Source organism: Tamandua tetradactyla, chromosome 13, assembly GCF_023851605.1.
Source record: "Tamandua tetradactyla isolate mTamTet1 chromosome 13, mTamTet1.pri, whole genome shotgun sequence".
Lineage (NCBI taxonomy): Eukaryota > Metazoa > Chordata > Mammalia > Pilosa > Myrmecophagidae > Tamandua > Tamandua tetradactyla.
Genome location: NC_135339.1, coordinates 52683522 through 52710736, shown reverse-complemented (window position 1 = coordinate 52710736; position 27215 = coordinate 52683522). Strand labels below are relative to the sequence as shown.

At 38.2% G+C, this 27215-nt stretch overlaps 1 protein-coding gene across 3 annotated transcripts in view; it reads right to left on the bottom strand.

Annotated features, from left to right (window-relative positions):
- Positions 1–27215, bottom strand: part of IDE (insulin degrading enzyme) — a 124208-nt gene that overhangs the window by 72210 nt on the left and 24783 nt on the right. For 2 of the 3 annotated variants that reach the window (XM_077125432.1, XM_077125431.1), the window contains exon 2: positions 173–357. In XM_077125432.1, coding sequence (XP_076981547.1) covers positions 173–357 — 185 coding nt within the window. Of the gene's footprint in view, positions 1–172; positions 358–4782; positions 4861–27215 lie in introns of those variants that run through there. The other variant, XM_077125433.1, reaches the window with a different exon arrangement.

Here is a 27215-nt window from a genome sequence, read left to right as displayed (position 1 = left end):
GACTTAGACAAACCTACTTTACCAGCAGCTATATGGGACTACTGTACAAAGTAAGGTACATTGAATTGGTTATTACTGGGTCTTTATTTGCACAGACATGAAGAGCTCTACTAAATGTCATCATTACATCAATGAAACTAAATCAAGCTTAACTCATGATTTTAAATTGTACCTATGTGTACATCAAGTGCTGCTGATGACTTATCTGTTGTGGGATCACTGATGAGAAGTACTTTGATGCCATTAGCCAGCTCTAGTCCACGGTATTCCCTCTTGTCTTCAGGAGATTTAATAATGTGATTTCCTATTCTCTTGATAGCTGAGTTATTCATTTTGCTGTACGTTCTTTTTTGGAAACTGAAAAGAAAAAGCTTATTAATTGGTGGATGGTTACCTATTATTTTTTTAAAGAACAGAGAATAACATCAAGCAAACCTATATAATATATCATCAGATAAAAAAATGCCAGAAAGAAATTTTATAGTACAATCTGTAATGATTCTTTCCTCCCTTTAAGAACATCTCACTCTTTCAAGGAAATGCTAACAATATTGTTTTTGTGGTGATATACTATATTTAAGAGAAGACAAAGATGAGAATTTGAGACAGAGTTGATTGGGCCATGGGGTTGGTCACTGTGCTGGCCTAAGAATAGAGTTTTCAATTATCAGTAACTGTTTCACATATATTTCAGATTTGCTAGATTAAGTAAGGTGAGAGGTAGTGAAAAGATATTAATGGATCAGCCTAAACACTGTTCAATTAATGACATTCAAAGACAGGGCAGAACTGGAACTCATAGGTCTGAGATGCACCTATTCAGAACATAAGGAGCAACCTCCAATGAGGAACAATCCTATGAAGTCCTAATACATAATAAGGAACCTAGGCTGCCTATGAAGACAGTAAAATCAAGGATATAAAACAAACAAACAAAAATTATTGAAACGACATCAAATAATTTTTGTGATCTGGTCAAGAGTTGGATGCCACAACAGGAACACTTCAGTGATCTCAAGAAATGAAGGAGTTTTTTTATAACACGCCCCATGGTTTCCTCTGATAGTCCTCTTCTTTCCTCTTTAGGATGGTGTCTTAGTTTTCTGGCTGCAGGCTGGCCAGCAATCTTTGGGGTTCCTTGGATTTTCTGTCACATGTCAAGCAACATGGCAGCATCTTCTCCTTTGTCTTCTTGGTTTCACTGACCTCCAATTTCTTGCTGCTTCCTGTGGCTTCTATTTCCATGTCCAATTTCCTTTTTATAAAGACTTCAGCCATGTTGGATTAAGGCACACCCTCTTTCAGTTTTGGCACTTTAATTAATAAAATCTTCAAAGGTCCTGTTAACAAATGGCTTCACACTCACAGGACCAGGGGCTGGGACCTGAACAAGATTTTTGTGGGGTAAGATTCAATCCCCAACAGTCTACCCCCTGGACTTCTCATATTCTTCCCTCATGCAAAATACATTCATTCCCTCACAACATCCCAAAAGCCTTCCCTGGACTTCAAAAAAGATATATTCTTCCCACATGCAAAATATATTTATTCCTTCACAACATCCCAAAAACCTGAAGTCATTTCAGTAACAATGCTAAGTATAATCAGCTATAGGTATTTGGCCCATCCTGGGGCAAAATTTCTCTGTGGTTCTGTGAAACCTAAAGACAAATTAATTGTTTCAATATATAATGGTGGGAGAGGCACTGGATGAACATTTCCATTACAGAGGGGACAAACTGAAAGGAAAACAAGGGTCACAGGTTCAAAACAAGTCCAAAACCCAATAGGGCAAACTCCATTAAATCTTGTGGTCTGAGAGTCATCTGTGGATTTTGTCCTCTTGGCCTGATGGAACTGCAGCCCTACCCCTTCCAAGCACTTGTACAGCAGCCATGCTCTCCCCAACACAGGGATACAGACACGGGCCCCAGCATTTCCAAGCATTGGGGTGGTAGTACTCTCCCTGAAGAACTTGGAGCAAGGCCCACTTCCTCCAAGCACAAGGGCAGTCCTTTTTATAATTGCAAGTGGGTCCACTTTTGAGGACGTAGAAAATCTCTTCAGTTCAAACTTCTGCATACATGATTCTGCCCCTGAAATCATTCTTCCTTCAATTCACCCCTTCTCTGTTCCTTTCAGTCTAGGGTAGCAGTGGTTCTGCTCTTAAAAATTTCACAAAAAAACCTGTCAGCTTTGCATGCAGTTGGCCAAACCATCAGCCAAAAGAACTTTACACAAAAGCAAACTCACTGCCCTCCCCCTGTCTACATGGGACATAACTCCCAGGGGTGTGGACCTTCCTGGCAATGTGGGACAGAAATCCTAGAACGAGCTGAGACTCAGCATCAAGGGATTGAGAAAACCTTCTTGACCAAAATTGGGATGAGCAAAATGAAACAAAATAAAGTGTCAATGTCTGAGAGATTTCAAACAGAGTCCAGAGGTTATCCTGGAGGTTATTCTTAACCATTAAATAGATATCACCTTGTTAACAAAGATGTAATGGAGAGGCTGGAGGGAACTGCCTGAAAACGTAAAGCTGTGTTCCAGTAGCCATGTTTCTTGATGATTGTATAATGATACAGCTTTCACAATGTGACTGTGTGATTGTGAAAACCTTGTGTCTGATGCTCTTTTTATCTACCTTATCAACAGACGAGTAAAACATATGGCATAAAAATGAATAATAGGGGGAACAAATGTTAAACTTAGATTGAAATGTTAGTGATCAATGAAAGGGAGAGGTAAGGGATATGGTATGTATGAATATTTTCCTGCTGTCTTTTATTTCTTTTTCTGAATTGATGCAAATGTTCTAAGAAATTATCATGATGATGAATATGCAACTATGTGATGATATTGTGAATTACTGATTATATATGTAGAACATAATGATCATATGTTAAGAATGTGTTTGTTGTTATATTTTTTAAAAAATTAATAATAATAATAATAATAAAAGAATGGCTGCTATTATTAAACAAATAGGAAACTACAAATGTTGGAGAGGATGTGGAGAAACTGGGACACTTATGCACTGTTACTGGGAAGACAGTATGAAAGCCACTATGGAAGACAGTCTGGCAGTTCTGTAGGAAACTAAATATCAAGTTGCCCTATGACCCAGCAATACCACTACTCAGTACATACCCAGAAGAGCTAAAAGCTGTGACACAGACATTTATACACTGATGTTCATAACAGCATGATTCGCAACTGCCAGAAGATGGAGACTATCATCTTTTGAAGAGAGGATATTGGGAATTTTAAAGATACAATTCTGTAGGTCATACTAAATGCATAATACTAGCTTTTAAAAAAATCACATAGTAGTTCACATAGCTATTGTTAATGGTCTTCCTTTATTTATAGTAAAATTAAGTACTTGGAAAAAAACAGCATAAAATACAATATGAACATTTTTGGGATATAAAGGTCACCACTGGAAAATTCAAAAGTAATTTGGAAGTGAAAAACTATTATTAACAACTCCTTTCTACTTTATTAGCTGTAAGCCACTTAAGCTAAATGACAAAGAAAGAAATGAACATATCGAGTGCAAAGTCCAAAAAATGGTGTTCTGTGGCAAAGAAATTCTTAGTGACAGAAAATGGTGTCTCTAAGCCTCCAGACTGGGACACAAGGACCCTAGATAATGTTCTAATATGAACCAAAGGTTGTACTTTCTTAAAATAGGCTTTAACCTTTTAAGGCATTTCCCAAAGGAAAATGTTTGGACTGCCACAAATGCCTTTCAGTACATAGTTAGTTTTATAAACTTTAATTTGGGTTTTAAAAAATGACTTCCAACTTAGCAGCAACATTAAGATTAAGTAAGCCATGAGGCAGCCTCCGTTAAGATCTCCAGCAAGAAGGGCAGCATAAAAACGTGGCAAGTGAGCACCACACAGAATGCAGAGGCTCCCCACTGCAAGGCTCTTCTAGAGGGAGCGGGGGTGGGGGGGGTTGGGATTCTAGTGATGGCTTCTACCAGGTGAAGCAAAAAACAAACACTATTTTGGTTCCACTGTCATTACTGACACCCAACTCTACTGTGCTTGTATCAGCTCATTTGATTTAGGGGATGGAGGGGTTACAAATTATTAAAATATATTAACATTACCTCTACTATTACTTAATAATAGCAGAACTTTAAACCTCTATCCAACCCACAACTATAGTGGGGAGATCAAATATAGCTCACTTTTTATTCTGTCTTATATTGTGGGAGATAAAAAGCTCACTATCTAGATTAAGGTAACAAGCCTCAACTATAGGCTACCTTCTGTACTTTTTTCAGGATCCAATTTCCCTTGTCCAAATTTCAACTTTCTTAAGAGAAAAATATTCAAATTTTAAAACACAGAGGAGGACACAGGTAGACAAAAGAGCATGAAATTGAGAGCTCCCAGCACAATAAGAACCATTTATAAATTATCAGAGACCATCACAGGCATGGATATAATTAATTTGGACATTGAAGATTAATATCCCTGGTGTGGCTGAAAGTAAAGAAATGGTTTATTCTATGAATCAAACATAAAAATTAGCCTAAGTACTTTTAGACATCTATACGTGAGATCAAGGACAGCTATACAGTTTCAAGCTGGCAATACTCCCAAATCAAATATCCTGACTTCTTGAGGAAATAAAACCCAAAAGAAACAGTAGCAAAATTTTCAAACAACACGCATTTTCAGCAATCCATATCCAAAAAGCTCAGGCTAATGTTACCTGCAGCATATCTATCAATATGCTCTACAACGTTTTGATTCTCACCTTCTGGAGAGCTAAAGGAAACGATCAGGAACTCCTCCTCTGATGACAAATTCATCAACAGCTTGCCTGTCTCTGTATTTATACTCACGAGATCACGTCTGTTCACTGTAGCTCTTCATTAGCATAAAGCCTCTAATAGTAATTTTATTTATTGTAAATATTCTTCAGTAAGCACCAAATCAAGAGCAAGCAAGCTAGTGCTACTCAAATGCTTTATCAGACAATTATGTTATTTTTAACCTATCAAGTCAAAGTTTTAGGAGCAATAAAATTATTTTCAATTTTAAGGATATTATCATACATCGGAAACTTTTTAATAAGGCAAAGAATTGTCAGTTTTCAGCATCCTGATAAAATGGAGAGACATTTAACAGTTCAGCATATCTTTTAATTGTAGTCAGAATTAAAAACAATGACTAGGACCACAGTAAAAGCTGGAAGAGCCATTAGATACTGACTAGTCCTTTGCAGTGCATGGACTAGCAACACTGGCTCCTGGGAGCTTGTCAAAAATGCAGAATCTCAGAAACCAAACAGATAGTGAACCAGGACTGCATTTTAACAAGATCCTCTGAGAAGTTAGTCCAATGCTGAGCTAATCCAATCCCCTCATTTTATATATGAGGAAACAGAATCTCAGGGAAATTAAATGAGTCGACCAAGATCATAAAGCAAAATGTTACAATTAGGACGGAGCTCTTAACTCCCAGTCCTGTGCCCACCACCCCCTCCCCACCCCAAAGTGAAGGAGGCCTATTAAGGTCCAAGGACTGTAACAGGCGTGCTGGCTACACCTAAGCCCCTGCTCTGAAGGAACCCAAACCAGTGACAGAGATTCATATGAAAACAGGTGATTACTTTAAAGTGCAGTGACAAAGTCATCCCCAGGGCACGATGGCAGTAATGAAAGGAGACAACCCCTGTCTATGAGGGGAAAGAGAGGAGGTGAGCTGAAACATGCCAAATAAAAGGCAAGGGGACAAGGCAGAAGGTAATATAAGAGCAAAGAAAGGCTGAGAGGTGAGAATAAGTATGTGGAATAATGTGAGTAAAAAGAAGCTTGGTGTTAATGGTACTACAATCCGAACCTCCAGTTAAAGCTATGGAATTTTATTTAGACATGTAAAGGCCTAAAATGCAGGTTTCCAAAAACAAATTCATACACACAAGTTCATTTCTGATTTCTCATACCAAGAAGTAATTTTATTATGCAAATAATCTTTTCATTAGGGATCTTTTGCAGTCTTTTTTCTTGTATCTCTTTGTTTCACAGCCTATTTAATAGGATATTGGGAGATTTTACTTTGCCTTTTGCTCCTTATTCACCCCCGTGACCCCTCAAAAATTTAGAGCCAGTTTTAGAAATGGATGACCTATAAACCAGAACAGGTAAGTGATCATGCTAATATTCAATTACAAATCAAACCTCCCTGCCATGGAATCCACCCACCCAAATCCCAAAATCACAGATGCAAGTCAAGGCCTATGACACTTCAGTACGTGGAGGAGGGGCCCAGAGAGAAAATGCCTGGGATCAGAACCACACCAAAATATCCTTTCTTTCCCTCAGAAGGCAGAGGTAAGTAAAGCAGAGAGAATGTCAAAGTAGTGGAGATGAATCCTAGGCTGCCTCAGTATTTTAACAGAGTTTAAAACCACATATTAAGGTTACCTGACCTAAAAAATAACACACCTCTGGGACCCTTCTAACCGATGGCTCTTCATTTATACAGACAAGCATACCTCATTTCCTGCACTGGCTAGGTCATAAACATAGATATAAACTAAAATCCTTCAATAAAATCGTATTTTCCCCCTGACAAAATGTTTTTGCCTTTGTTCAGGCAGAATGTCACCTGCTCTAACTCTGTGCCTTGGCCCTCTGTAAAGAAGTTTACAATCAACAATGAACTCCAAATGAATTAAGGTGGCTGCAATTTAAAGGAATCCTGCAGCAGTTACCATTTTAGAGTTAAGCGTTTTTGCAAATGTTGTTTTAGTTTTGATGCATATACATCATTTACTTCTAAAAGTGACTTGGGATTTTATCCTCCTTCACTAAGCACACTGTAAAGAGCTGGAAAAGATTAACATGGAAGACTTTAGACACTTCATGAAAGTTTAAGTAAATGAACAAAACCTCCATTTAATACCTCTTGCCACTAGCCAACCGATGATGCCTCACAAGTACCCTTCCATAGGTAGCTTTCAGGCTGTTAGAATATGAGATAGATGCCACTGTACAAATACAGTCCTAACAATCACTGCCCATTTTAAAAGTCTTTACAAACAGCTCATTTAATCTTTCCATCCTTCCTAAATGGAGGTTACATCACCTGCCTATTGTCATCATCCTCAATCCCAGATGAAGAAACTAAAGCTCAGTGGGTTAAGTGACTTGCCCAAGGGTAGTCACGCAGTTGATGTGTGGCAAAGCTGGAACTACAGAGCAAGAGGAAGTGGGGGGAGGGGAGGAGTAGAGGCAGTGCTTAAGGAAATAATATTTGGCTTTCTTCTCCAATCCCCAGTTACCACCCTCTCTGCCACAGCCCATCACTGACCCCATTCTTCTCCTTTACAATCCCAAATAACAAAAAGCAGGGGGAAAAAAATTAAAGTAGGTACAAAAAAATGTTCTCAGGACAGTTTTCAGTTTTTCATTCGAGTGCCTCATAGAAGAGACGGATAGCAGAAGGAGCCTGGAAGAGTGCTTTCAATTTGCCAAAGAGATCTCTGGGCTCAGAACCATGATATTATCTCACTATACATTGCCCATAAAAAAGAAAAATGAAAGGCAGGATTAAATATACAGCAGGATTAAAGACAGAGAGAGATGTCAATTGTATAGGACTGTCTCTTGCATAAAAGGGCATATGAAAATTATTACTACAATAAACATGGTGTGATTATGAGTGACTTACTTTTTAAATATTTACTTTAGCACCAAATTGATAGGGAAAAAAGGAAAAAATATATAGTCATCTCAATAGATGCCGACAAGTATTTAACCAAATTTAACAGCTGTTCATGTTTTAAAAATTTCAGAAAATTGAAAACACAAGGGAGGAATACTCAGCCTTGATTTACAAAAACTATAGCAATTATCATGGTGTAAAAATGTTAAACCCCACCAGCACCACCCTCACTCCTATAGTCACAAAGGAGATGCCACTATTATATTTTCCATTCAACACTGTACTGGTAGTTCTTACTAGCCCAATAAAGCAAGAAAAAGAAATACGAGGTATAAACACTGGAAAGGAAGGGGAAAAAACAAACATTATTCATACAGACATGATTGTGTACAGAGAAAATCCCCCAAATCTACTCTTTTTACTTCTGGGTAAACTATAGTAGGCCATGAAAACCTCATATTTCCACTTCAACTCCAAGAAAAAGCCCTAAGTTACAAAATCACACTTTGAAAGGTACTGGAGAGTCATGGAAGCAATGAGGAAGGACTGAATGAACCGGAATTCCATAGAGGAGAAAGTCTTCTGAGATGAGCTGATGACCATCAACTGTTTTCTTCCCTGGAAGTGTTGGCCAATTTTGGATACTGATTAAAGATCACACTTGGCCCAAGCAGAGGAATTTTACTAGAGGAAAAGAAATCAAAGTGGCCTGGGTGTTCACACAAAGTTGCTGTGAAAAATTAAAGCCCTAAGAGACCCCAAACTGGCAGCTGATTCTCTCCACAGGAGATTTTCTGAGATATAAGTACATACCTATCAGAACGACTAAAATAAAAAGATGGAAAATACCAAGGACTAGAGAAGTTATAGAACAACCTAAACTCTCATACACCGGTGTTGGGAATAAAAATTGGTATAACCACTTTTGAAAACTGGTAATATAACGACAATTCTGGTATTAGATATATACTCCAAATAAATGCATTTATATTTTTATAGCAATACTATTCATAATAGCCCAAATTGGAAACAATCAAATGTCCATCAACAATGTATTGATAAATAGTGATATATTTGCACAACGAAATACTATACAGCAGCAAAAATGAATAATACAGAACAAAGCACAACCATAAGGATAATCTCACTAATATAAGGTTGAGTGATAGGAGCTAAACACAAAAAAGTTAATATGGTATTCTTTCATTCATATAAAATATAAGCACAGGTGAAGTCAATCTATGCCATTAGGTCTAAATAGTGGTTACCCTTGTGGAGAAGAGGTAGTGATAATCAGGGAGCATGAGGAGGGCTTCTGGGCTCCACATTCTGTTTTATAATCTAGGTGCTAGGTATGTTCAGTTCGTGAAAAATCATCAAGCTGAACACTTAACATTTCAAGAAATGATGTTTTTAAAAAATATTACAAAACATAATAAAATAAAATGGGGAAGGAGATATATTAATTACTACAGGCTAGAAATCCCAACCACCAAAATTCATCCCAAAAATAGTACCGCTGAGATATTGGGAAGTATCTAACCAGACCAAACAGACACCAAACTAAGAAGGCTCACTAAGAAATAATAGTTCAATTAACATAGTTATCTAAACCTTCTCAAGTGTGTCAATTATTTTTGTTGATGATATCTTGGCCACAAGAAACAGGAGGCCCAATGCAAAGACAGCATGAGTCAACTTGACACTTCTAGCAACCAATTAAGACTGGCAAGTACTAAATGTAACCCAAATAAATGCAAAATGATTAAAATTTGCCTAAATAAATTCTTCCCTCAACAATTTTCAACATTTATATCAAACAACAACCTCTGACTGAGGATTTGAAAGACAGGTTCTTGATTTTAAAACAAAATAAAAAGAATAGTAGTATGTAAAGTTAACATTTCTTCAAACACAGAATTAATTTTACAAATGAGTCCTCTTCTTCATAGATGCTGCATAATCCCAGAACAACAAGGGTAGCCCAAAGATTCCTGTTGTGGTCTCTAAAGATTAATTCAGATCACAGCCTACAAAGGATTATTAACCTGTAACTAATGCTCTCAAGACACTCCTCCAAAGAAAGCAAACCACAATCCACTCTTTACAGAGTGGCATATCTCAACTTGACAGCTCAGTTTCAATCATATGTACACCCTGGTACTGACAAAAAAGAATCCTGGCCATCTCAGATAATGCTGGTTCAGGAAACTTGATTACTCAACACTCTCAAAGCCTGGGCCCATGACTGAGCCAACCACTAGTACTGTGCCTGAGTTGATTCCTCAGAGCCCTGATACCATTTCTCATTGCTCACACTGATCCCCTGGCCACGTCCTGGCTGTATTCAGTAACTATACACCCTTCCCTTTACCAAATTTGACCCCATTTGCAGCTCAGATCCTGGATATTACTCAACTCTTCTAGTCAAACTGGATTTCTGGGCCTCATCTAGTTTTATCAATTAAGAGTCAGGTGAAATGTTCATGTGGGTCCATTATATGGCAGCAACACCAAAAGTTACATAAGACTTAAGCAGCCTTCCCAGGGTTCCTCCTATAGAATAAGCTTAAATAAACTAGACCAAGGCACAGTGCCTGGTATGTAGCAGGCGCACACAAATGATAATATTACTATTATTACCATCATTATTCTTAATGGGTCCTATGGGTGTGAGGTGCAATAGACCACCTTAATAACTACTGTTATTATTAGCTCTCTTAACAATTGGTATTACAAATTCCAGCTGGATACTGTCATCTCCAGAGGTCCAAAATATTCACTAGACTGGAAAACAGGGTGGCCCTTTATAAGACCTTCCGGAAAAACAGGAAAACAATGATCTCTTTATAATTGTTAGGCTAGCAAATGTTTATAGTCAGAGGTCCTCAATGAGTGACAACTTTGCACCCCAGCGTGCATCTGGCAATGTCTGGCGATGTTTTTGATAGACATAACTGAGTGATACCACTGGCATCTAATGGGTAGAGGCCAAGGATGTTGCTTAGCATCCTACAACACACAGAACCACACCCCACACCGCGAAACAAAGAATTATCCAGCTGAAAATGTCAACAGTTTGGAGAATGAAAGAACATGGTTTATTGTTTTGACTATCATCCAAAAATAATGGATGAGAATCACTGCAACCTATTCGATTTACTTAAAATAAACTGAAGAGACAGCCTCATAAAAATACAAAAAGTTATCTATACTAAACACCCATTTATATCTATCTTTTTAAAGCCTAAACTAGAAAACGCTTAAATGAAGAGAGGGAGAAAAGTGATGTTGAAGGAGAAAGAGGAAGGTTTATAGGATCTTGTCCTTCAGTAGGCAACCTAGTACACAAGTACAGGGGTTGGAAGAAGCACACTTAGTGCACTGGGTCAGACCTTTGCTTTCAGTCAGTATGCATGTGGCAATGGATTTTAAGGGTGTGGGATAATGGTGGGAGGAATATAAAGCTGGATTAGGCTGAATTTATTGATACGGGCCCACTAAGAAGAGATTCTGCATTCAATGTTATAGCTCGAGGGGTTAGAAAAGGCATTAACAGTTTGTTTGAATGGTTGGTTGAAACATGGATCAAAAGGTGGCTGACATTACCTGAGGTTGAAATGCCAGAACTGCCCTGGTATAACGCAGATGAGGGGATCTAGAGGCTTAGAGAGATTGGAATGTTAGAGTGGCTTTACGGTGCAAAGAAAGCCTGTCCTTACACCCTAAAAATGTCCAGAGGATGTACCTTTTACCAGAACAGTGAGAAATACATTTGTGAGACTAGTGCCATCATCCCTGAAGAGCTCTGCAGTTGCACTTCTCTGTAGGTCACCTATTACTGTGGGAACTGCTGTCACTGAGCGGGAATCCCTAAACACAATGGGGATAACTGGATCCTGAGTTGGCAGAAGCCAGATGGCAGCACTTAATTACCAAAGACAGAGTGGACGTGGCTATTATAATAGATAGCAAACTCAAAGCAGGATGCCCTGATAAATCCCAGAATGATCTGAACAGTGAATAAAAAAGTATTTGCAGAGTTCCCTTCAGTGAATGGTGAGAAAGGGGGAAAACTCAACTTCCCCAAGTTGACTTCTTGATATTCTCACAAGCAGTGTGGATAACCAAAGCTATAGGCTGAGCCCCCAGTCTCGGGGTTTGTTCATATGCAACTTAACCCCACAAAGGACAGGTCAAGCCTACTTAAGATTAGGCCTAAGAGTCAACCCCAAGAGAACCTCTTATGTTGCTCAGATGTGGCCTTCCTCTCTCTCAGCCAACAAGGCAAGCAGACTCACCGTCCTCACCCTCTCTATGTGGGATATGACTCCCACGGGTGTAAACCTTCCTGGCAATGTGGGACAGAAATCCTAGAATGAAGTGGGACTCAGCATCAAGGGATTGAGAAAAGCTTCTCAACTAAAAGGGGGAAGAGAGAAATAAGACAAAACAAAGTGTCAATGACTGAGAGATTTCAAACAGAGTCGAGAGGTCAACCTGGAGGTTATTCTTACACATTATATAGATATCCTTTTTTAGTTCAAGGTGTATAGAGAGGCTAGGGGGAAGTGCCTGAAACTGTAGAGCTGTGTTCCAGTAGCCATGCTTCTTTAAGATGAATGTATAATGATATAGCTTTCACAATGTGACTGTGTGATTGTGAAAACCTTGTGTCTGATGCTCCTTTTATACACCTTGTCAACAGACGAGTAGAACATATGGAATAAAAATGAATAATGGGGGAACAAATGTTAAAATACATTTGGATTGAAATGCTAGTGATCAATGAAAGGGGTATGGTATGTATAATTTTTTTTCTGTTTTCTTTTTATTTCTTTACTTTACTTTCTTTATTTCAAACCCCGAGACTGGGGGCTCAGCCTATAGCTTTGATTATCCACACTGCTTGTGAGAATATCAAGAAGTCAACTTGGGGAAGTTGAATTTTCCCCTTTTCTCACCATTCACTGAAGGGAACTCTGCAAATACTTTTTTTATTCACTGCTCAGATCATTCTGGGATTTATCAGGGCATCCTGCTTTGAGTTTGCTATCTATTATAATAGCCACGTCCACTCTGTCTTTGGTAATTAAGTGCTGCCATCTGGCTTCTGCCAACTCAGGATCCAGTTATCCCCATTGTGTTTAGGGATTCCAGCTCAGTGACAGCAGTTCCCACAGTAATAGGTGACCTACAGAGAAGTGCAACTACAGACCTCTTTACATACCACACCGTAAGGGGTATGGTATATATAAATTTTTTTCTGTTTTCTTTTTATTTCTTTTTCTGAATAGATGCAAACGTTCCAAGAAATGATTATAATGATGAAAATGCAACTATGTGATGATATTGTGAATTACTGATTATATATGTAGAAAGGAATGATCAAAAATTAAGAATGTTTGTGTTTGTTTGGTATTTTAAAAAAAAATAAAACTCAAAGCAGGAGTCAAAATAATCTGACGCAGAAATTTGTGGCATATCAGGGAGTACCTAGAAATACAATAGATGGGCAGTTTACCAAATTCTTGTTCGAGCTGTAAAAACAAAAGAATTCTAGGTCTAGTGAACAGAAGTCTAACTTGAATTACAAAAACACAGAGTCACGGCCCCTTACTCAATTTCCAGACTCGAGACAGTTTACAGACTCAGAGCTCCTTGAATGAAGGGGAGGCCAGGTCCCTTTGGGGTAGAACCCTGTTACACTGCCACAAATTTATACTGTTAATCTTCCTCCAAGGCTTTCTCAAGGAGACCAACGGCCTTTTACAGGGTAACTGTACATTGGGGAAAAGGAAATGATTAGATATTTCAGGGATTATTAGACACTGCTTCAGAGGTGACATTAATTCCAGGTGGGCCAAAACGTCACTCTGGTCCACCAATCAGAGTAGGGGCTTATGGAGGTCATCAATGGAGTTTCAGCTCAGGTCCGTCTCACAGTGGGTCCAGTGGGCCCCGGACCCATTCTGTAGTTGTTTCCCCAGTTCCAGAATGCATAATTGGAATAGACATAGTGAGCAACTGGCAGAACCCCACACTGGCTCTCTAACTCATGCAGTGAGGGCTATTATGGTGGGAAAGGCCAAGTGGAAGCCACTAGAACGGCCTCCACCTCTTCTATTATATGACAATGTTCAGCCTGCTTCCATTTCATAACCTGGGGGAAATACTGAGTCTATTGAAAAGGCCTGGCCAGACCTTAAACCCAGAAATCAGGAATAAGTAGCCCCAGATACTAATCAAGGAAGGTATTCTCAGTGGCAGGGTCCCCTCCACCTAGGATGGATAAATACCACAGTTAAACAACATAGATTTGTCTCTCTTCTCGGACATGAAGTGGGGCATGCAGAGCTGCCATCTACTGATTCAGACGTGAAGAGTTTTGGCCATTCCAGGAGATTGGCCAGGATGGGACCTCTTTCCTTAGTCATTTGGATACTTTGTGTTGTGTAAGTAATAAAGCAGTCATTTGCTGTAATTTATTTTTTTAAATGTGTCTTTTATTGTTTTCTAATTAGAAATTAAGTATGGTTTAAGGTGATGAGTATAGCTGCCAAGCTGATAAGGAGTGGACTGTCATGGTCAGGTCTATGTGTCAACTTGGCCAGGTGGTGGTACCTGTTTGTCTGTTTGGGCAAGTGCTGGCCTATATTTTGCTATGAGGACATTTCATAGAATTAAATCATGAGCACGTCGGCTATATCCACAGCTGATTCCGTTTGTAATCAGCCAAGAGGAATGCCTTCTTTAACGAGTGATGCTTAATCTAATCACTGGAAGCCTTTTAAGGAGGATTCAGAAGAGACAGGCTTTCTGCCTGCTTTGGCTGGTGAGCCTTTCCTGTGGCGTTCATCCAGACCCCCCATCGGAACAGTCAGCTTCACAGTCTGCCCTACAGATTTTGGTCTCTATGTTTCCATGGTTATGTGAGACACTTTTATAAATTCTATATTTACGAATATTTCCTGCTGATTCTGTTTCTCTAGAGAACCTTAACTAACACAATATGATATTACACCAAAACTATGTATCTCTGTTTCATGATAAAAACACTCAACATATTAGGTACAGAATAGGAACTGGGTTTATCAACCCGATAAAGGATATCTATCAAAAATGCACAGCTGGCATAAAGATATCCTCTCTAGCCAATCTAATTCAACTCTGTACAGTAGGTTCTAGCTAGGCTAATCAGGCAAGAAAATGAAATAAAAGGCATCAAGATTGAAAAGAAAGAAGTAAAATTCCCTCTATTCACAAAAGACATGATTTTGTATTTAGAAAATCCTAAGGAAGCTATTTAAAAATTATGTGAACTAAGAAATGAGTTCAGCAAGGTTGGAGGATAAACTATCAACATACAAAAATCAATTGCAAAAAAAAAAATCAATTTCACTTCTATACATATCAATGAACTAACTGAAAATGAATTAAGAAACAATTCCATCTACAATAGCATCAAAAACTTAACAAAAGAAGTGTAAAAACATATATTCTGAAAACCATGAAATGTTGTAAGAAATAAAAGAAGTTCTAAATGAATGAAAAGAATTCCTTGCTCATGTGCTGCAGTATTTAACATTTTTAAGATGGCAATCCTCACCAGATTGATCAAAATCCTATCTGGCTTCTTTGCAGAAATGGACAAGCTGATCCTAAAATTCATATGGAAATTCTGACTCACCCAGAAGAGTAAAAACTATCTTGAAAAATAAGAACTTAGTTGAGGGACTCATACCTTCTGATTTCAGAACTCATTAGAAAGGTATAGTGATCAAGACAATGCAGTACTGGCATAAGGACAGACATACATATAAGTGGAATGGGATTGAGAGCTCATAAAGAAATTCTCACCATGGCAGTCAACTGATTTTCAACAAGGGTGCCAAAACAATTCAATAAATAGTGCTGGGACAACTGGATATCAACATGTGAAAGAATGAAGTTAAACTCCTACCTCATACCATATACAAAAATTAATTCAAAATCAATGACCTAAATGTAAAAGATAAAACTCTTAGAAGAAAGTATACAAATAAATCTTAGTGATCTTGGAGTAGGCAGTTGTTTCTTAAATATGACATTAAGAGTACAACCAACCTTTAAAAAAGTAGATAAATTAGACTTCATTAAAAAAGTGAAAAAACAACCCACAGAATAAGAGAAGTATCTGTAAATCACATATCTCAAAAGGTATTGCATATGGAACACATAAAGAACTTGTACAACTCAATAACAAAAAGACAACCCAATTAAAAATCAAAGGATCTCCTTTATTTCTCAAAAGACAGTATATAAATAGCAAATAAGCACATGGAAAGATGCACATTATTAGTTATTAGGGAAAAGACATAGAATAAGTGTTGGTGAGAAGGTAGAGAAACTGAAATACTCATACCCTGCTGATGAGAAGGTAATATGGTACATTGCTTTGGAAAACAGTCTGGCAGTTCTGCAAAAGACTAAATATAGTTTAACCATATGACCTAGCAATTCTACTCATGTGCATACCCAATAGTAATAAACCCATACAACCACACAAAAGCCTGTACAGGAATGATCATATCAACATTATTCATAAATTTGAATAATGTCCATCAACTAACCAATGGATAAATAAAATATGGTATATCCATACAATGGAATACTACTTAATAAAAAGAAATGAAGTACTGAGTGATACATGCTACAATGAAGATGAATCTTGAAAACATTAAGCTAAATGAAAGCTAGACAGAGAAAAATAAATATTGTATGATTTCATTTATGTGAAAAGACAGAATAGGCAAATTCATAAGATATAAAGTAAGTTAGCGGTTGTAAGGGCCTGGAAGTGGTCAGGTGGGAATTGGGATGGGGGAAGGGGTGGGAGCGGGAAATGGAAATGTTTAAAATTGATTGTGGTGATGGTAGCATAACACTGTGAATGTAATTAATACCACTGAACTGTATAACTGAAAGAGTTAAAATGGAAGATAAATTTTCCACCATAAATTAAAAAATTTAAAAACCATTGAATTCTCATTTTAAATGGGTAAATTGCACAGTATACTAAAGCTGTTTATATATATATATATACACACACACACACACGCATACACACATTATACATAAAACATCTACTAAACTGCTTTTCCCAATATAAAATGATCTGCTGTTTTAACTGTGTATCTACACAGCCAGGTACTCCTGTGTTCAGTCACTAGGTATCTTCTAGTATCAATGTTCTCATTTGCCTTATTTAGATGATCTAACCTAACTAGAGACCCTAAGATGGCTTTGACTGACTGATTCCTTCGGTCTTCCATACCTTATTACATTATTCCTGTCATCTTCTTGGCATACCGTATACTAATTTGTACATTCCTACTCACTTCCTGTTGGCCAATTTCTTTATAAAGATGCCACAAAGAACTGGGAGAAGAGACTTGCTACTCCTTTTATACATGACCACCTAACCCAGGCTGACAGCTCTACTACTTTCCTAGAAGCAAACATAACATGCTCTTCCACGCCCACCCAACCACCCTCATCTCTTCATCCTAAACTAGTTCCTAGGCCACAGTGTAGATTTAGAGTTGACAGAAGTGCCAAAACTAGAGAGCTGTGACACTTTGCTGTCAACCTCACATGATTATCACAAGAATCAAATAAAATGATATAACAGTTCTTTACTAACTGTGAATGAGACAGGGGAGTAGTCCTGATTATACAATCATTTCTATAGTTTCAGAGCAATTTGTATGGGTATTTTGTTTCGCCTTTGCTATTACCAAAAACCTTCAGTATAGCTAAAATTTAGGACTTGTTTTCTCTAATCACTTAATAGCAAGAAGCACAAACTTAAATGGTTACAAGGTTAAAAAGAAATATAAAGGAGTAAAGCAAACTGAGGTGGGATGGAGGTGAGAGGTAATACATGTCCCATCTGAAAGGGAAAAAAAAATTACTCTTCTCCTGCCAATCACTGCCATGCAGGAATGTGGGTCTAGGGTTACTAGATCTTTCCATTTCTTCCAAAGGAAGTGAACACTTAGGGTTTTTAATTGTTGATTCATATTTTTAAAATACAACTACAAAACATATCTGCACGCCACATCTCAACCTAATGACCCACATCCGCCAGCATTACAGCCCGGCATATTAACTCTCTAAAATGAAAACAACACAAAGTGAAGAGGTAGGGACATGCTTCGCACATGGAAAGAAAACAAAGCATGTATAGTAGAAGCCAACATTGTTCAGAAATCAAAACTTATTAGGACTAACAGGGACCTTTGAAGCTACCTAGTCCAATGTCTTGTAAAAAAGAGGCTCATGTAAAATAACTTGCTCAAGACTGCAAAACCAAGCCATGCAAGACAGGGCTACACACAGGTCTTCTGACTACCAGGTAGAATGACTATCCACTTTATTACCTTGGTACCCAAGAACTATAGAGAAAACAGGACATTATTACTAATGCCACCAGATGGTGGTTCTGGAGTAAAACTCAGAACATAGAGTTAAATTCACAGATATCTTCTTGATGTCAGAGAATATTTTATGTTCAACTAAATGGTGCTTGATAATTCCACCTTTTTCAAATGTTGGCTGAAGATTTGTACGTGGTGACCTCTACTGGTCATGAGCAGAGCACACCAGAGAAAGCCAAGGGAAGAAGAGAAGTCAGGGATCTGGCTGAGGCAGAAACTTTCCCCAATCCAAGAAAGAAGGGGGGAAAAAAGGAAGAAAAATCAGAGAGTTAATTCATGTTTGTTTTCATTTTTTTCTTGTTTGAAAAGCAAAATTTTAAATATATTTGCTTCATAAAGACAAAAACAAATCTTTAAATTCATTTAAAAACAAAAAGGAAAAATGAGAAGAACAGAAAAGTCAGGTCTTTCAAAATCAAAAGTCCAGCAAAGTCTATCTTCAAAACTTTGTTGTCTTTAACTAGATGCCAATCAATGAGACGACTTAATTCACAAGATTCTGGGTTCCATTCAGGGTAATCTAACTCTATTTTGTAGACTTGTTTGCCAAACGTATAGATCACAGTCGCAGAGCTGAGCCACAAAGACTAAAACCCAGACCTACATGTTTGGTTTAGGAAATGTTTAGATCTTTCAAAAAGTTGTCACCCTTTGACCAAAACAGGGAGAAGAAATGTAACAAACTAATGGATCGGTGGCTAAGAGATCTTGAATAGAGTAGAGGCTGGTCTGGAGATTATTCTCATACAAGCTTCAGCTAGATACTGCTAATTGCCATGGTATGCCAAGCCCCAATCAACAGTATCACTGCAAAAGTAATAGTATTTGCAGTATTACTGCAAAACCTAAAGAATATCCAGGGCTCTGAGACTCTATAAAAATTTCACTCACTAAGTTTATTATTCAGGAGCCTAAAACCTCCAGATGGTTCCTAGGCCAGAGAAGCCTGAAACCCAGAGTTACTAGTCTCTCTAAGAACATCAACCTGTTGCATTCCCCCACCCAAAATGTTGAAAACCCTTCCGAACATGAAAAAGTTAGGAGGGCCATTCCCAAATATCCCTAAAGATTAGGAGAAGGATCAAAGGAAAAGGGAGAGTTGTACTTCCCTGGCTATTAGGGAAATGCAACTCAAAACCACAACTGGATATCATCTCACACACACCAGAAAGGCCATTATCAATAAAACAGAAAACAAGCACAGCAGAGGATGTGGAGAAAGAGGCACACTTATCCATTGTTGGTGGGAATGTAAAATGGTACAACTGCTGTGGAAGGGAGTTTGGCAGTTCCTCAGGAAGTTAAGAATAGAATTACCATATGATCCGGCAATACCATTGCTAGGTATCTATTCAGAGGACATGAGGGCAAGGACACAAATGGACATTTGCACTCCAACGTTTATAGCAGCATTATTTACAATTGTCAAGAGATGGAAACAGCCCAAACGTCCATCAACAGAAGAGTAGCTATTATACTAGCTGTGGTATATACACAATGGAATATATACAATGGAATATTATGCAGCTGTAAGACCGAATAAGGTCATGAAACATGTAACAATGTGGATGGACCTTGAGGACATTATGCTGACTAACATTAGCCAGGAACAAAAGGACAAATACTGTATGGTCTCACTGATATGAACTAACATTAATAAATGAACCTGGAGAATTTCAGTTAAGAACAGAGGGCATCAGGAGATAGAAATAGGGTAGATATTGGGTAAGTGGAGCTGAAGGGATACAGACTGTGTAGAAGGACTGATTTTAAAAATTCAGAAATGGATAGCAGAATACTACCTGATTGTAGCACAATAATGTAAGTACACTGAATGAAGTTGAATGCGTGAAGCATAGAGGGAGGAGGGCTGGGGGCACATATGAAACCAGAAGGAAAGACAGACAATAAAGACTGAGATGGTATAATCTAGTAATGCATAGAGTATACAATAACAGTGACTAAATGTACAAATTAAAAAGGGCTTTTGCATAAGGAAGAACAAAGGAATGTCAATATTACAAGGTGTTGAAAATAGATGGCCATTCATACATTAAAATTTCAACTTCTGTGTGAGACTAAAGCAAAAAATGTTTATTTGGTACAAAATTTATATTTTGACTAGTGCACTTCCTAATATAACTTATATGGACAGGTTAATTGAATACTATAAGTACATGGAACCCTGAATAGGACATGATTTTGTAGGTTTTTGTAGGTTTGTCCAGTGTGATGCTCCAATAAATCCCAGAGTGATCTGAACAGTGAATAAAGAAGTATTTGCAAAGTCCCCTTGGGGGAATGCCAAGAAAGGGAGAAAATTCAACTTCCCCATTTGGAGAATTCTTGATATTCTCACAAGCAGTAGGGACAACCAACTTAATAGGCTGAGCCCTCAATCTTGGGGTTTGTTCATATGAAACTTAGTCCCACAAAGAACACGCTAAGCCTACTTAAAATCAGGTCTAAGAGTCATCCCCAGAGAACCTTTTGTGTTGCTCAGGTGTGGCCTATCTCTCTCTCAACCAACATGGCAAGCAAACTCACTGCCTACCCCCTCTCTACATGGGACATGACTCCCAGTGTGTAAAACTCCCTGACAACATTGGACAGAAATCCTAGAATGAGCTGGGACTCAGCATCAAAGGATTGAGAAAACCTTTTTGACCAAAACGGGGAAGAGAAATGAGACAAAATAAAGCGTCAGTGGCTGAGAGATTTCAAACAAAGTCAAGAGGTTATCCTGGAGGTTATTCTTACACATTATGTAGATATCTCCTTTTTAGTTTAAGGAGGTTATTCTTACACATTATATAGATATCACCTCTTTAGTTAAAGAGGCCAGAGGGAAATGCCTGAAACTGTAGAGCTGTGTTCCAGTAACCATGTTTCTTGAAGATGAATGTATAATGATAAAGCTTTTACAATGTGACTATGTGATTGTGAAAACCTGTGTTTGATGCTCCTTTTATCTACAGTATGAGTAAAAAATATGGATTAAAAATAAATAAATAATGGGGAACAACTGTCAAACAAATCGAGTAGATTGAAATACTAGCGATCAATAAAAGGGAGTGGTAAAAGAGTATAGAAAAAAATAGGGGGAACAAAGGTTGAAATATATTGGGTAGATGGAAATACAAGTGGTCAATGAGAGCGAGAGGTAAGGGGCATGGTATGCATGAATTTTTTCTTTTTTCTTTTTATTTCATTTTCTGGAGTGATGCAAATGTTCTAAAAAATGATCATGGTGATGATTATACTACTATGTGATGAAACTGTGAGCCACTGAGGGAACCTCTGCATGTTAAGAATATTCATGTTTGTATGTTGTTTTGGTTTGTCAATTAAAAAAATAAATAAATAAATATGACTTCTGGGAAGATGGCCAAATACAGTAGCTAGAGATTAGCCCTGCTCCAAGGAAAAGTTAGAGAAGAGACAGGACGGTGACTGAGGTGGTGGTTTGGGAGTGCAGCTGACCTGGGAGAGCCTTTTGCACCACATAGGGCTGCCCTAGTTTCAGAGGCCAAGGAACTGAGAGGCAGAAAGCTGGAGCGTGGTGTGGAGGCGCAGAACTCGCAGGAGTGCACAGATGGGAGCCGGGGACTAGAAGTAAGCCAGGCCGCGTTCCTTGGGTGCACTACCCTCACCGGCATGTGACCAGTGACTCACCCCAAACCCCATGCGCCTGAACTCTGTCACCAGCTCCCATTCCCCGTACTCAAGGCGCCCCCACCCCCCCACCCCAAGTGCAGCACAACCCACCTCTCCTGCACCCATCCTGAGCACTACCTCCCCCTCCCCGCCCCCTGCAGGCTGTTTCTAGTGCATAAAGACTGCGGGCACTAACCTCCATACCCAGGCTACCCCTGCCCCCTGCCCATAGTGTGGCACAGCCTCACTCTGCCCCCCTCCTGAGTGCTGCGCATCAGTTTATGGCACTCTTACATTCATGCATGCGCACGGGCCCCCAATCATGTCATTCAGCTCTGGAAACTGCACTTTATAGCAGTCCTAGAATCACGCATGTGCACGGCCCTCATCCACACTTTCCAGCTCTGAGACAGAGCTGACCTGTGCAGCTGGGTCACATCTGCCCCCAGTCCATGAAGGCCTGCTGCCACAGCGCTGCACATGTACATGAGGGGCCTGTGACTTAGACCAGCACACACCAGGGTTACACACCCCAGACTGGTGCACCCGCATCACTACATCATCCCTGACTGCCGGGCGCCTACGTTCACAAGCATCAAAGTAACATCCCCAACCTGCACCTATACGTGCCCTGAAGCAAATCACCACACTGAGTGCCCCACCCCATGCCCTGCTCCCTGCTGTACAACCATCCCGCAGACACAAGACCTTAGACTACTGAAAGAAATCAACTCCCAAAGTAAATCAATCAAGATATTTACATGCCACGAAGACAGCAGAAGATCACTAAGCATATCACAATGCAGACTGATATAACCCTGCCTAATGACCAAATCAAAACACCAGAGGAGACACAGACATTGGAAGAACTAATCAAAGATGTTTATACAACCCTTCTTAATAAAATAAGTGGGATAGCAAATGACATAAAGGAGATCAAGAAGTAGAAGAGCATAAAGAGGAATTTGAAAGAATAAATAGAAAAATAACGGACATCACAGAGATTAAAGACTCTGTTGACCAAATAAAAAACATACTAGAAGTATATAACACCAGATTTGAAGAAACAGAAGAAAGAATAAGTGATACAGAGGACAGGACAACTGACTTCGAAGACTCAAAATAGCAAATGGCAAATAAGATGAAAAAATTTGAATTGGATGTCAGGGAAATGATAGACAAAACAAAGTGCACAAATATAAGAATCATTGGTGTCCCAGAAGGAGAAGAGAGGAGTAAAGGGCTAGGAAGAGTAGTTGAGGATATAATGGGGGAAAACGTCTCAACCCTCATAAAGGACATAAATATACAAGCCAAAGAAGCCCAACAAACTTCAAACAGAATAAATTGAAACAGCCCGTTCCCAAGACACATACTAATGTCTGTCAAATGTTGAAGAGAAGCAGAAAATCCTGAAAGCCGGAAGAGGAAAACAATCTACTACATACAAGGGAAACTAAATACAACTTAGTTCAGACTACTGAACTAGCACCCTGGATGCGAGAAGGCAGTGGCATGATATACTCAAGATTCTGAAAGAGAAAGACTTCCAGTCAAGAATTCTGTATCTAGCCAAATTGTCCAACAGAACTGAGGAAGATACTAAATTTTTCACAGACAAAGAAGTCCTGAAAGAATTTGTCAACAAGTACCGGCCCTACAAGAAATACTAAAAGGAGTTTTGCCAGCTGGAAAAAAAAAAAAAAACAGGAGAGGGAGGTCTGGAGGAGGGCACTGAAATGATGAGTACCACTAAGGGTAACTGAAGAATACAAAGAGAAAGAGGGAAAAGAATATATAGATTTCACAAATAAAATTAAAAAGATAAGATGGTGGATTCAAGAAACACCTTTTGATTAATAACTTTGAATGTTAGACTAAATTTACCAAGTAAAGATACAGATTGGCAGAATGGATTAAGAAACATAATTCAGCCATATGCTGCTTACAAGAGACTCACCTTAGACACAAGGATACAAATAGACTGAAAGTGAAAGGATGGAAAAAAGATTCTCCACGCAAGTTGTAACCAAAAGAAAGGAGGACTAACTATACTAATATCAGACAAAATAGACTTCAAATGTAAAGACATCATAAGAGATAAAGAAGGACACTATACACTAATTAAAGGGTGAGTTCACCAAGAAGACATAACAATCATAAATGTTTATGCTCCCAATCAAGGCGCTCCAAAGTACATGAGACAGACATTGGCAAAATTGAAGTGAGCTACAGATGTTTTAAGAATAACGTAGGAGACTTCAATACACCATTCTCCTCTATAGATAGAACATTCAGACAGGAGATCAACAAGGAAATAGAGTAATTAAATAACTTGATAAATGAATTCGACCTAACAGACATATATAGGTCATTGTGCCCCAAAGCACAAGGTTATACATTCTTCTCTAGTGCTCATGGAACATTCTCCAGGATAGATCATATACTGGGGCACAAAACAGGTGTTTATAAATTTAAAAACACTGAAATTATTCAAAGCACTTTCTCTGATCACAGTGGGATGAAGTTGGACCTCAACAACCACAAAAGAATGAGAACACTCACAAATATATGGAGATTAAATAACACACTCTTAAACAACCAGTGCGCCAAAGAAGAAATTGTTGAGAAATCAGTTGCTATCTGGAGATGAATGAAATGAGAATACAATTTATCAGAACTTATAGGATGTGGCAAAGGCTGTGCTGACAGGGAAATTTATTGCCCTAAATGCCTATATAAAAACAAGAAAGAGCAAAAATCGAGGACTTAACAGCACACCTGGAGGAACTTGAGAAACAACAGCAAAATAACCCCAAAGCAAATAGCAGAAGAGAAATAGCAAAGATTAAAACAGGGATAAATGAATAGGAGAACAAAAGAACAATAGAAAGAATCAATAAAACCAAAAGTTGGTTCTTTGAAAAAATTAATGCAATTGATGGGCCACTAGCAAGGCTGACAAAGAAAAAAAGAGAGAGGATGCAAACGAACAAAATCAGAAATGAGAAGGGGTGAGTTACCACAGACTCTGAAGAAATAAAAGTAATCATAAGATGATACTATGAACAACTATATGCCAACAAACTAGATAACTTAGATGAAATGGACAAATTCCTGGAGACACACAAACAAGTTACCCTGACTCAGGAAGAGACAGAAGATATCAAAAAACCAATCACAAGTAAAGAGATTCAATCAGTCATCAAAAATCTTCCACAAAGAAAAGCCCAGGGCCAGATGGCTTCACAGGGGAATTTTATCAAACATTCCAAAAAGAACTAACACCAATCCTGCTCAAACATTTCTAAAACATTGAGGAAAAACGAACTCTAACTCATTTTATGAAGCTAATATTGGGTAAAGATGTTATAAGAAAGGAAAACTACAGGCCAATCTCTCTAACGAGCATAGATGCAAAAGTTCTTAATAAAATGTTAGCAAATCGAATCCAACAACACATTAAAAGAATTATACACCATGACCAAGTGGGGTAATACCAGGAATGCAAAGATGGTTCAATACAGGAAAATCAATTAATGCAATACATTAACAAATCTAAAAGGAAAAATCACATGATGATTTCAATTGATGCCGAAAAAGTATTTGACAAAATTCAGCATCCTTTTGTGATAAAATCACTCCAAAAGATGGGAATCAAACATAACCACCTCAATATGATAAAGGGAATGTATGAAAAATCGATAGCCAGCATCATATTCAATGGAGAGAGACTGAAAGCTTTCTCCCTAAGATCAGGAACAAGACAAGGATGCCCACTGTCACCACTATTATTCAACATTGTGCTAGAAGTTCTAGCTAGAGCAATCAAGCAGGATGAAGAAATAAAAGGCATCCAAATTGGAAAGGAAGAAGTAAAACTCTCATTATTTGCAGATGATATGATACTATAATTGGAAGATCCTGAGAAATCTACAGCAAAGTTACTTGAGCTAATAAATAAATTCAGCAAGGTGACGGGATAAAAATTCATGTGCAAAAATCAGTAACATTTCTATATGCAAGCAATGACCTAGCTGAGCAGTCAGTTCAGGAAAAAATTATAATCAAAATAACAACTAAAAGAATCAAGTACTTAAGAATGAACTTAACTGGGACGTAAAGGACTTGTTTACACAGAAAACTACATAAAATTGCTAAAAGAAACGAAAGGAGATCTAAACAGGTGGAAAGACATTCCCTGCTCATGGATACGAAGGCTAAACATAGTTAAGATGCCAACTCTCCAAATTCAGCTATAGATTCAACAAAGTACCAATCAAAATTCCAACAACCTACTTTGAAGATCTGGAAAAGCTAATTACCGAATTCATATGGAAGGTAAAGAGACCCCAAATAGCTAAAAGCATCCTAAAAAGGAAGAACAACTCAATGGGAGAAAATATTTGGAAATCACACATCAGACAAAGGTTTGACTTCCTGTATATACAAAGAAATCATACAATTCAACAATAAAAGAACAAACAACCCAATTATAAATGGACTAAAGATATGAATAGGCATTTTTCTGCAGAGCAAATACAGATGGCTCAAAAGCACATGAAGAGATGCTCATTTTCTTTGGCTATAATGGAAACGCAGATCAAGACTACAATGAGATATCACCTAACACCAATAAGAATGGCTGCTATTGAACAAACAGGAAACTATAAATGTTGGAGAGGATGTGGAGAAACTGGGAGACTTATGTATGCACCGCTGGTGGGAATGTATAATGGTGCAGCCACTATGGAAGACTGTTTGGCAGTTTCCTAGGTAACTAAATATCGAGTTGTCCCATGACCCAGCAATAGTACTACTTGGTATATATACCCAGAAGAGCTGAAAGCAATAACACAAACAGACATTTGCACATCAATATTCATAGCAGCATTATTCACAACTGCCAAAGGATGGAAACAAATTAAATGCCCATCAGCAGACAAGTGGATCAAGAAAATGTGGTATATATATATGGAGTGAAATATTATTCAGCGGTAGGACAAAATGAAATCCTAAAGCACATGACAAGATGGATGACCCTCAAGGACATAATGTTAAGTGAAATAAGCCAGACACAAAAGGATAGATACTGTATGATTCTACTTTTATGACCAGCATAAAGGTAAAAACAGTGGCTTATAATAGAGAATATAGGGGACTTAGAGATACAGAGAAGCTAGAGATGGGTGAACCGTTAGCTAATGAGGCTGAACTCCAATGTAAGGGAATAGATAGGAGTGAAGGTGGTTCTCTAGTGGGTCTATAAGTAATATTACCATATTGAAGATGAATAAGATTGAAAGGGGTTGTATAGACCTATGTGTCTCACTGATTAACACTAGAAATATGAATTAGTTCTCGTAAGAATTACTTCAAA